This window comes from Rhamphochromis longiceps, linkage group LG11, assembly GCF_057381845.1.
Source record: "Rhamphochromis longiceps isolate RC_006_pf linkage group LG11, R_longiceps_female_GT1.1, whole genome shotgun sequence".
In the NCBI taxonomy this organism is placed as follows: domain Eukaryota; kingdom Metazoa; phylum Chordata; class Actinopteri; order Cichliformes; family Cichlidae; genus Rhamphochromis; species Rhamphochromis longiceps.
In genome coordinates this window covers 26,249,262-26,261,990 of record NC_140567.1, presented here as the reverse complement: position 1 = coordinate 26,261,990, position 12,729 = coordinate 26,249,262, and the positions used below count along the sequence as shown (strand labels likewise).

General features: G+C 43.5%; 1 protein-coding gene across 4 annotated transcripts in view; it reads right to left on the bottom strand.

Moving 5' to 3' along the window:
* cicb (capicua transcriptional repressor b) overlaps positions 1-12,729 on the bottom strand; it is a 51,451-nt gene that overhangs the window by 36,786 nt on the left and 1,936 nt on the right. For all 4 annotated transcript variants that reach the window (XM_085423348.1, XM_085423345.1, XM_085423346.1 and 1 more), the window contains one exon: positions 3,936-7,886. In XM_085423348.1, the coding sequence (XP_085279474.1) occupies positions 3,936-7,758 (3,823 nt within the window). In that variant the 5' untranslated portion in view covers positions 7,759-7,886. The remainder of the gene's footprint in view (positions 1-3,935; positions 7,887-12,729) is intronic.

Here is a 12,729-nt window from a genome sequence, read left to right as displayed (position 1 = left end):
GGTTGCCGGTTCGAGCCCTGGCTCGGACACGCTCGGTCCTTGTGTCCTTGGGCAAGACACTTCACCTACCACCTACTGGTGATGGCCAGAGGGGAATTATAAAGTGGAATTTGAGGGTCTCAAAAAGCGCTATATGAATGCAATCCATTACTATTTAAACCAACTGTTAACTGTATATTTCTGTACATTTAAGTATTATTATTCATATTGCCGCATTCATTGACCTTGTTTATAGGTAATTTCATTGTTTAATCATATTAAAATGTTCCTAATTTAATGCTTAAAAGCACTTGAAAAAGGCAAAATCCCATGTAAAATTAGGGCAACAAACTGTATTGTCATTACTGAAAATAACCGTATTTTCATGAGAAAGTTATTTTCTGTTATTTTATGGTATTATTTTGGCGCCCCAGCTGCCGGAATGTTACTGTTTTTTTAGGATTTTTTTTTTTTTTACGGTGCAGAATTTTAGTTCAGTCCTAATCAATCTAAAGTTTTTTTAATCTTCTGTAGCTTTTAACATATTATTTTCTTTTAATGGCCTAAAACATTTCAGGGCGTGAAACAGTTGTAACATGTTGTCACTGCTGAGTTAGTAACCCATCTATGAGAATTTCGATAAGGATGAGGATTTCAGTGAGGATGTTTCCGCCACCTTATTAACAGGTGTGAGTATGGTTTGCTATAAATACAAGCTAATTTATAACAATACTGATACTCCACATCATTGCTAATACTATCACCCAAATACTCACATACTTATCATGCTAATATAGTAGAAGCTGAAGAGTGTCAACATTATTTTTTTTCAAAGGGTTTAGAGTGCCTGTTAGCGTTTGTGAAACAATTCCCCATGACTCCAAAACAGGAAAATTATCCGACACCTTTTTAATAATAACAAATTCACAAAACAATATTTAAAATTATCTGAAAAACTCCACCAACTGCTCGTATTCTCCAAGCTGATGAGAATACACTAACACCTACATGTACTTGCAAATTATAAACACGCAAAACGTGTGATTGCGTGCACACACACACACACACACACACACACACACACACACACACACACACACACACACACACACACACACACACACACACACACACACACACGCACCTTTTTTCCCTGTTGTATTTCACACTCTCCTACGGCCATATGCAAAAGCTCACACACCCTTTCTGACTCTACAGAAAACATCCTCGCGCGCACACAGCCGAGTGTGCGTGCACTCACACAAAGAGAGCCTATTCATTCATCCGGCGTCCCTTCAGCTGCAAAAAAGGGGATCTGAGGACGAACCGTACACTCAAAATGACAGCGCTCCCTTCCCTGTCCACTTCTCTGTCACACTCCTGAAGGTCTGAACAGTGGTGAGGGCAAGAGGCCCTGGTGAAGTGAATTACTCTTACTGATAGTACGTGTCCATATATAACACAACGGAAAAGTAAGCTTTTAGTTTCAACAGCTGATGAATAATGCTTTCTCATACACGTATGCACACACACGTACTCCATAATACTCCATAATATTCCCACACAACATACTGAAAATTACAGAGTATATCCTACACACATTAGAGTCGAGCCACCTCAGTACTCCTGTCCAAAAAAGCTGCTCGCACTTTGTTTCGCTATACTGTTACATGAGTCACTGTTAAACAAACAAGCGCATGGACATACACACAGCAAGAGCTAGTGGAAATAGTTTGTAGTGAGTTAGAATAACAGCTGCTGGGGTCAGGAAGTCAACATCACACGTGCACTTATAATAAGCACAATGGTCAGAGTTTTTCATAAAAATAAACAGGAGAAACAATTAGACAAAACATGCATTTCAGTTGAGCTTTTTTTAAAAAAAGGATTCTGCCGTCTTTACTGAGGCCTCCTTCATTCTCATTCTCTCTTTTTAAAAGACTAAATAAAAGACAAGTTGGGGGAAAGAGTCTATAACTGGCCTACATACTGCTCATCGAGCCCACATGCTCCATACCCGCTTTTAATTGTTAATGTCGTGTGCAGCTTGTGACAACATTTATTTCTCCCCGTTCTTTTGTATACCTTTTTAATCAAACAAATCAGTGCTGTTGTGCTGTATCCTGGCTTTAGCGAGGTATAACTTAAAGTTTCTGTCTATGACTGGGAATATAACACTTTCTGGTACAAACCACACTAATCCTTTATGAAATAGAGTTTATTCCTTATAGACCTCACAAGAACAGCGAACCACATGTGTCCATGAGCTTCTTTTGCATTTTTCTAACATTAGCACACATTCGCCCTATTCGCATTTGCAAGCGAAATCCAAACCAAGAACAATTTAAATATTGTTTTTGCTAATTTCCCTATTCTCATAACAATGTCTGTGTGCAACATGCAATTATCATACAGCATGTAAAACACGCTAGAAAATACACCAAACTCCCTTTGCTTAGAGGTACCACAAAGGATCAGAGTTCATTACCTGCACTGAGTGCTGACTAGTGATTTTAGTGACCGTAGTGAATTTATAGTCATCAGCAGTGACTCCTGGAACAAGTCTAGTCCTGACCTGGTGTTTCATATGTGCTCGCTCCAGAGCTTACACGGATCATGTGACCAGCTTTAGCACTTAGTTTAGTGTTACCAGCAGAAGTGAGGATGGTGGACAGACAAATCGAGATAGCCATATGGGACAACAGAATGATGGCTAACAGGAGCTCCTTTCACTGGGCAGCAGCACACCCAGGTTGTGGCACGTCCATGTGAATCTAACCCTCTAATGCACCATGGCAGTCATCTGCTCTCAGATTATGAGAGTGGGACGTTATGATGTAAACCAGAAAAACATTATGCAGCATTGTTCAAAAGAAATATGATCGATTTATGGATGATTGTTCAGATGAACGAAATAGAAAAAATAGATTATATATGCATATACATATATATCGTACATATACAGGAAGAGACACATACAAAACACAAAGCTATTTCGTTTCAATTTACTATTAGAATTGACAGACGAATGTAATTTTGGAATTACAGATTTTAAATAAATGTATATTTCAATCAGTGTGTGTGTGTGTGTGAGAGAGAGAGAGAGAGAGAGAGAGAGAGAGAGAGAGAGAGAGAGAGAGAGAGAGAGAAAGAGAGAGCGTGTGTGTTTGCAGCAGTTTCAGCTGAATTCTAGATAATGCAAAAAAAATTCTATCATCACTTTTCACAAGATTGAGCTTCACATTCACTGCAAGTCTCATTTTCTGTGTGAAATAATTATTGGGTTCTGGTTGCAAAATGCTGGTTCAACGTCAGTATACAACACATCTCTGGCCATTCACAGCCGACACGTTTTCTGTGTGTGTCAGCAACTGATGCTACAGAATCACACAGATTAAAAAGAATACCTTTTAAAGAGTGAGAGAATTAGAAAAAAAAATAATTTTACTGAAAATGTGTAAACAAATTTAAACTAAATGGTGCTAATTATGCATTGAGAGTTCATCACAATACTAGGGTTGCAAGAAAAAAAAAATCATACTAAGGTTGTTAAGTAAAATAAAACTATAGGATACTATTTTGTTAATTTTCTTACTGTAAATACAGAGAAGGAATTATATGAATCAAGCTGGAATAAAGTTTAACTCAAGTGATTTGTATTTAGAAAACCACAACATATCCTTTAAAGAAAGTCTAAACTCTTAACCTTTGAATTTTGAAACATGCAGAAAGTATAAAACAACATTTTTCAGTTTATTTTCACTGAATAATAATCTATAAATCTGTATCTTTATGATTGACTTGAACTTAAATGATAATATTAACATATTTAATCCGCATATCTCTTTTCCTCCTATTGTTGAAATAACTGCATTTTGCAGTTTATGTCTCTTTCCCTTACTTTTTCTTATTCCCTCACACACAAAATACACCCACACATCTGCGCCAATTCTCACCTGTGCCTGGACGTCCCATGATGATGTCCTTGCGTGGGACGGGATGAAGACTTTCCGCTGGCAGGATCAGGGGCAGCAGAGCTGTGGGGGAAGGGTGACAGGGAACTGGCTGCTGGACCTCACCACCAAACCCTGCGCCCCTGTTCTCTTCTCGTTCCCCACAGCTGTCCGTGCTACTTGGAGCAGGAACTGTGACGGTTGTGCTGACAGTAACTGACAGGGCCTGCAGCGCAGTAGCAGGGGTGTCAGCGGTGGGCAAGGAGGAAGGTGTTGGGGACACGAGCACCAGAGTTTGGGCTGGGCTCCGTAAGAGGACAGTGCCATTAGGAACTGCGGCTGCAGCAGCGTTAATTGGGACAGGAACCTGGAGGCCAGAAACTGGCTGAGGAGTCAGGTGGGTTTGGGTGATGTCTTTAGACAAACTGTTTTCCTTCCCTCCCTCATTTCCAACACCACCTACTCCTCCTCCTCCTCCTCTTCCCAGGGGACACTCTGTAAATTTTGCCAGTGGGACTTCGGGATTCCTCACAATAACAGGAGAGTCCCGCAAGGCCTGTTGGGAAACAGGGACCACACGACGAGGCCCTCCATCAGTAGTGAGAGGAGAAGGAGGAGTTGGGGACACCAGAAGAGGAGGAGGGGAGACAGCAGTGGAAGAAGGGGGCCTGCTGGAGGAGGGAGTGGTCACTCCTCTGGGTCGGGAGAAGGTGGGAGTGTGTGTGCGGGAATGCAAAGCTGGCGTTTGGGGTGACAGCACTCTGAAAGAGCTGTTATGGTCGCCAGGATCCAGCTCTGTTTTGGGTGTGTAATCATGGTGATGTGAGGGCAGGGGTGGTGGAAGAGGTGCATCTGGCTTTCGCTTACTGGGGCTCATGGGGACTGTAAACGTAAGGTTACTCTGTAAGGTGGGTTGGACGCCTGAAGTGTGTCTCTCCCTTTCTCCTCCAGATGTGGATGATGCCTTACTGCCCCCTCCCCCTCCTCCCCCCGTGCCACTGGGCTGTCTGTGCCTCCGATGTTGCAGGACCGGGGATGCCGTAATCGGGGAGAAGTTGGCCGGCCTGAAACCGAACAGTGGAGAGGGCGAGGGAGAGGGGGCAGGAGAAAAGGGTGACTGGTTGGAGATGGGAGAAAAGGAGGGGGTGCCAGAGCGGGAGCTTCCTAATGACACCAGCATGGTGGCAGCCTCACACTCATCAAAGTCAAACCGTGACGACAGGTCATGAGGGAGGAGGGAGGGGAGGACCAGTCGGGGTCTGGAGTCTCCTCTGCTGCTGGCCTCACTGCTCTCTCTTGATGTGTCGTCCCACTCAAACTCACTGCTTGCTCTTCCCCGGAGGTCAGAAGGGGTGACTGTCCCTGAGCTGCTGCCTCCTCCTCCTCCCCTCTCTGCACCTGCAGCCTCCATCTCTTTGGTCCTCATGGACAGGTGTCTAGAGCAGTATCCTCGGCGCTGAGACTCCTTCATACAACCCTCCCTGGAGCACAGCCTCCTCCACTGCTTACCATTGAACTTCTTACGGATACCATTAGGTGTGCAGACAACATCACCCTTTTTGTATTTCTGCTGAGCCAATGAAAGGGGCGTCCTTGAGCGTGAGGAGGTAGAGGAGGACCCCCCACCAGAAGTAGGAGTAAGGGTCTGAGTAGGAGTGGTTTTGGATGGAGGTAGGTTTAAAGTGGTGTTGTTCATTTCAGACCCCAGTAAGGCTGGGGATGGAGTTGGCTGAGGACTAGCTACAGTGGAGAGGTGTGGGGGTCCCAAGCTTCTCACCACAGAGAGGTGGGGGGAGGAGGGAGGATAGCCGCTGGACTTGCAGAGGATGCTGTTGTGCTGAGAGGTTGCAGGATTTGTCTTATGACTAACGGTGTGTGTAAAACGAGACACCTCAACATCTTCTTCTGGTGTGTTTGGCTCTTTCTGTCTTTCTTGATCAGAGTAATTATCGCTGCATCCGTGACCTGTGCTGGTAACGGCACTAGAAGTCCCAGTGGAGGAATTTGTGGGTGGATGTACAGTTCCATAGTTATGTCCTCCTATGACCCCGCCATGTGAAAAACCATGACCCAGCCTTACTCCACCTCCCAACACTCCCATTCCAATACTCAGCTGGCAAACCTCTCTCTCGACCTCCATCTCCTCCCGCCGCTGTCTCTCTTCCCGTTCCCTCTCCCGCTCTCTCTCCTTTGCTCTCCCACCATCTAAATGTGAGACCTCCCAAGGAGGAGTGAGTAATCTCAGGCTCTGTCGGGACACCCACACAGCCTGGCTGCTTGTGCTCCTTTTCTCTTTCTCCTCTATTGCCCCTCCACCCAGAGTTTCTTTTTTTTCACTCAGGAGCACCTGGTAAGGAAATGAGACACCAGGGTGTGGGTCCACCTCAGTAACAATCCCCTCTCTGTACAACAGAGAATCTCCTTCCTCCCCACCAAACGGCACACACACTTGGGTCCCAACAGCTACAGGTGTCATGCCAGGTGGGGGGGCATCTAAAATAAAATCCACAGTGCTCTCAGTCCCTGACGACGTCATTGTACTTCCACTATGAAATGGATATTTTACAAGGGTCTCCTCTCCTTGGAGCTGAACTTCGACAGTACCCCCACACACCCTACGCACCACCCCTGGTCTAAAAATATGTGACGGGGGGCGTGAGTGTCCACTATTCGCAGCCTCACCACCGCTTGTGACACAGCGAGCCAGGACTCTCTGGTTCTTCATGCCTTTGGCCAGAGCTTCAGCTAGCCCCTCTGACAGATTGGGCTCTTTAGGGTGTGAGTTGTGTAGAGGAGCTGGGATGTGGTAGTTCTTCTGATGAAGACTTGGTCCTGATGCTTCCATCACATCCAGGTCAGCCGAGTGCTCACTAGCTGTATCCGTGGAGGAGGAGCGCACAGAGTTCGGGGCCCCCTCAGGCTCATTTTCCCCAGACTGGGACGCTTTTTCCTGGGAATCTGCTGTCCTGAGGGTTTTATCCTCCATGGAGACAAAATGGTTTGCTTCTGTAGCTTTACTGTCCACAGTTAGCACTGATGGCTGATTACCTGAGCAACTGTTACTTATGCTATTACTGCTATTGATAAAAGTAGTATGGCTCCCATCACAACTGTTACTGCTCATGTTATTAATACCACTTGTAGCGTTACTATTAGTACTACTGTTAGTGCTTTTATTAATGCTATTACTAACACTGTTACTAGTCTTGAAATGGTTATTGGGACTATTAACACTATCACTAACTTTGCTGTTGATATTGCAGTAACTGTTATTTACGAGAGCAGGGCTGGAGGTAGGAATGGTAGATGTAACACTTGCACTGTTGGCAAAGTGCTCATATGTGTATTTTTTTTTGGGTACACGAGCCTTAAACGTGGCTGTTTTCCTACTAGAAACTGAGCCTAAACTGGGGCTGTGACTGGTGGCTATAGAGGGTGTAGCTGTGGTGAGTGGCGCTGGGGCAGAGGTAGGAAATGCTACAGAATCAGCGGGCATAGTACTGTTTCCATTTGTGCCCGCTATCTTCTCCTTTTCTGTCTTTTCTTCTGCTTGCTTTCCACCATTCTCAGCTGACTCCACAGGTTTCCTCAGTTCAGTAGGCTCCTCCCTCATGGGGGTATTGCTATTTGTGATTGGTTCCTTGTCAGAGTTGGGTTGGCCGTGTTTGCGTTTGGAAGGGGTGCTTTGTGTGGTTTTGACAAGAGTCTCCCTCTTGACTCTTCTGGGGTCCTTTTCTTGGGGAGGCTGAGAGCCCCCTCTCCTCCTCCCCCCTCTGCCTCTAGTTAACGGGGGAGAACGCCCTCTGTGTTTCTTTAATGGCCTCATCTTTTCTTCACTGCTCACCAAGTCCTGCAGATTGCACGGCGTTTCCTTTTTTTTCGACTTCCAAAGCACTCCTTGTTTTCCGACACTTTTTCTTTTGCCCGTTTTTTCTGTTCCCTCTGTACTGGAATCTGAAAAGAAAAAAAGAGGTGCAGAAGACAAGTGGTCATTTATTATATTCATAACCAAGAAGTGCAGAGAACAAAAATGACGATTAAGAGTATGTTGGCTATCACATTGGCTCAATATCTGAAGTCTGTTCACTCTCCTAGTTTATGCCTGATTCGAGATAAACTACATAAACAACAAGGACAAAAGTACTTAATCTTAATCTGGAATCAGGTTTTCCTGCTACCACAGGTGTATAAACTCAAAAAGATGGGCACTGTAACCGGTCAGCTCATGAAATTTCTTCCACGTAGATAATTTGACATTAAATGTTAGGTGGTATTCTTGCAAAGGTACAGAGCAGGGTTGGCAAGTGCATTGTGCGTAAAAGTCGCCAACACTGCGCTGACTCGATGACAGCAAGGCTTTCAAAAAAACGTAAAAATCAAGAAGTGCAGGACCGGCTGAAATGACATCAACGTGACGTCACTTTTGTGGTCCAGCTCTGTTTGCGAGGGCAACAACGTCGAGCATTAATGGGCCCTGATGTGTAGGCGTACTTTGGTCCATAAAGCGTACGTGTATAAACGAGAGTTTAAGGATGCACTGTTTTCTAAAACTGTGGGCCGATACCAAAGATTTAGATAACAGTTTGTATGGCAGCCGATAAAAATATTTGTCTTCTTTTTGTGTATTGTGTTTTTGATATTTATTACCTCAAAAAAGGAACAAAGGCATTTTAATTATAAATAAATAGCTGCTTATCATCATATTATCTTTGAACATTTATTCAACAGAATACAGATGTGACAAGTGAGCTCAGTGACACAACATCGGCCACTGACATCGGTAAATGTCATCTTTTTGCCGATACAGCGTTAGTTATTTTAGGACGACATATCACCACATCCCTGCAGAGTGTGTGCACTCAAAACACAAAATCTCGATTATAACATTAATGACAACATTTCAAAACAACTAAAATGAAGGACATGGTGGGTTTTGTTTTAAATATCAATAATCTCCTATAGACTAATAATCAAAGCACTCCAAGGCAGTCTCTGTAAATGCCTTTACTCTCACAGGATGGGCATATTTAACCTAAAAAACTCCAGGATAAGACTTCATCAGGGGGTTTATATACACACACACATATAAACTTGAAGGGCATCTCAAACAAAAACAGTCTGAATCCTACTCAAACACTCTTTTTATTCTTCTCAAGACCTTTTAATAGTTAGCTTATTACTAATGATACCAGCTGATTTAAACTGTAATGATTATGAGCGATCGCTGCCTAGGTAATCCTGGTCAAGCATGTCTGAGAGCTATGTTTACTCTGGTTAGGTCTGAGTGAGCGTGATTTAAAAGAAAAGGTCAGCAAAGAAAGAAAGAAAGAAAAAAGAAGGAACAAGTCTTCAATGAGGCCTTCATCTCGTCAATTTTAAATGTACACATAAATGCACTCGAGTCGCACACAGATCTCTGCTATACTCGCTTCAGCTACTTCGACGTGCGACGGGGCCGCTTTCTCACGACAAGTGTTACAGACTTGATGCCATGTGATCAACTTGGGAACGAGCATTTATTTTTCCTGACTTTCATCGGGAGCTAGAAGCCTGGCAGTGGCCTGCGTGAGGTCACCCAACAACATGAAAGAGAGAAAGAGGCTGGAGCATGTGGCTCTTAGGATGTTTGCTCAGATAGGCCGTTCTTGTATAGTCACTGGGAATTTCCACTGTCATTCTAGCACTCGCTGGCCCCCCCTCTCTTTTTCTCTCCCCTCTCCCTCTTTCTCGATGTCTCAGTCTTTCACAGTCGTCTTTTGTCAATGTCACACTGACACACACACACACACACACACACACACACATTTGTACAAAAAGACAATTTAATTGGAATAATCTGCCATGGCAAGATATGCCCAAAATGAGAGAAATTAAAAGGCTGGCACAGGATCAGGCACACTCACTGATGCAAGATTACAGGCTAAATACAATGGCACGCACAAACAGTCTCACACACACTCGTACGCAGACGTGCGTATATGTGCTCCTCTCGATCGAGCTCAGCAGCTCACAAACATGACCAAATGCCTGAATTCACACAAATAGATACAAACTTACACATACACATTCAGGCTTCCTGTGCTAGATGCTGGAAAAGTTTGTTACTCTCTCTCTCTCTCACACACACACACAGACACACACAAATAAGGTGACCTTTGTTGTTAACTATCTGTTTGCCAAAACAACACCCAATATGACACACACCAGTTCCACTTCCTGCAGCGCAGAAAAGCATCTCTTCCTGAATGACTAATAAACAACTTGAGTCTTTCACACACTCATCACTGACTCTGCATTTGGACCTCTGCCCTCAACACAAAACATTATTTATTGTACAAACAGGCTTTAATTTCCATTTACTCCACATTCTCGTAATTATGTTGCATATCGATGGACAGAAGTGAAATAATCACATCTTCATAATTTCCTCTGTAAATGCTGATACTGACGTTGGTTATTTCACTGCAAGGGTGCCACGTGTGAAGGTTAACACATGGACTGTAACTGCGAGGCTTCCTGCAGATGCAGATTGAGTATATCACTCTATTTATATCTTTGCATACTGTATTTACCATCAACTACAAAACTCTTCCTAAGTGTATGTAAAAGAAGTCGAGCACTGTTTATTTTATGCTTAAATTAAATGTTTCCAGACTTCTTCGATGTTTTCAGAGTAAACGTATCCCGATCTTTGACAGCTTCAAAGGGAAATTAATGCACCTTATTTATCAAAAATACTGTGCACTACACACCAGAAACAAAACCTAATAAAAAGGCGGTATAAGCAAACATACATTACTCACTCCCTAATTACTAAAAAGCTCTTTGTCGTTTTAAATTTTTCATTTAAAAAAACATTCATCCCAGAAAAAGAAAAAATCTCAGACTGCTGGAATGTTCCTTCCCAGGCCAAGTTTGCCCTTTATTAGACTAGACACGGATGCCTAGACTGGGAATGCTGGTCCAGTACAGATACTCTGGAGTACTGGAAAAGACAGGAAGGACTGAGGGCCAAATGGCTGACTGACTAGTTGGGTAAATGACTCGAGAGGATCTGATCTTAGCTCAGAAAAATGCGTTTGGTCATGCTAATGGCCCTCCAAAATGCTTTAGGCTTTGGCTGATAAGACAGTGGCATGTGTGTGTATTCACATTCTGTAACTTTTAAGGGACTCTACAGCTGAGCAGATTATGTGCAGTGAAGAGGAGTTTCAGCGTGGGACATAAGAGTTAGATATTTGGTGCAAGTTTGCAACGGGTGTATTTATTTATCATTGGGTTAAATTCTTCAAGCATGCTTGTACTCCACAAAATCTTATTTGAAATGTCCAGATGACACAAAAATGTTGCTAAAGACACCACAGATATGTTGAACTATGATTTTATTTGTAAAAAGAATATATACATTTATGCACGACGCATCTATAATTCCTGTGTTACCACATAAATAAATGAAAAAGAACGTTTCACATGTCCTAATCCCTTGCTGAAAGATCAAAAGCACCATACACACTGCGCGCTCAGCCGTGCACCCCCTAACCTGAAAATAACGGCAGACCTTTAACTCTTATTGTTTACTAGAGACTATCACAATACCAAAAAAACATGTCCAGAAACTCAGAACATCCCCTCCTGGGTGTTGCTTTTCAACATGAATTGTTAATCAAAAAATTAGGACTACAAAATATAATGCTGAATCTGGGTGAAGCAGAGAGAGAAGCTCGGTCATAATTTAGGTAATTCAAGAGGTCTCCACCTTCCAGCGTTAGAGCAGGTTAATAGCAGAATATGTGCTGGTCTGATCTAAAGCTGCTGTAAATCTTGAACAGACAGATAATCAGCGTCTCCACGGCGCTGGACTGGACTCCTCTTTAAACTGCAAAAAGCTGCTGTTTCTCCCAATAAACACACAGGAGCCCATAATGCACCCCTCCTCCTCCTCCAAACTTTACACACACACATTAAATGCTCTCTCAGGAATTCATCGTGCAGTCATGCATACCCTGTTAAAATCTCCCTTGGACCTATATATATTGTCACACAGTCATTGTGTCGTACAAGCACTTGTCCACACTGACGTATGCAGGAGGGGGGGAAAAAACAACAACAATAAGGATAAATAGGCTTTTACGAAATGAATTTGGAGATGAAAATTCTTCACTTTTTTTTGCAAAGAGAAAATTTAGTGAACAGTTTAAACATAGGTGCTACCAAGAACCCATTTCACACGCACACACACACACACACACACACACACAAGGCATTTGTCGACATCATCTCAGTGTCAACACTACAAAATAAAATGAGTTGTACAGTGTTTATTACTGGAATATAAAATCCTAATAAACATCTGCCTTGATGCCAGTTTATTTCGGTCAGTCGTAGAGAATTTAGCCTATGCCCCAACACAACGTGGCACAAAACGTGTGTATGTGACATGTGGCATTAGAGCTACTTACACTACACTAATGTCAGAGTTTATACAGCGGTCTTCAGGTTGAGTCCACCTTGTTCAGCACTGCATTTGCACCGTATGTCAGTATGAGTGTACGTAGTTAGCAGGCGCGTGCGCACACACACACACACACACACACATACACACACTGCAGCTCATCCCTCTCCTCAAAGCATTTTATGGGTGTCTGTACGGGCGCAGGGGCTGCAGTGACGGGGACATACGCGGGAGAAGGAGGAACGTGTGATGATGATACTGAAGTGTGCCGTGGCCCTCGTACACTTCAGCGTGTTAGGGAGCCTTTGCCCTTAACTGGGTCACCGGGGAGAACACAGTCTCACA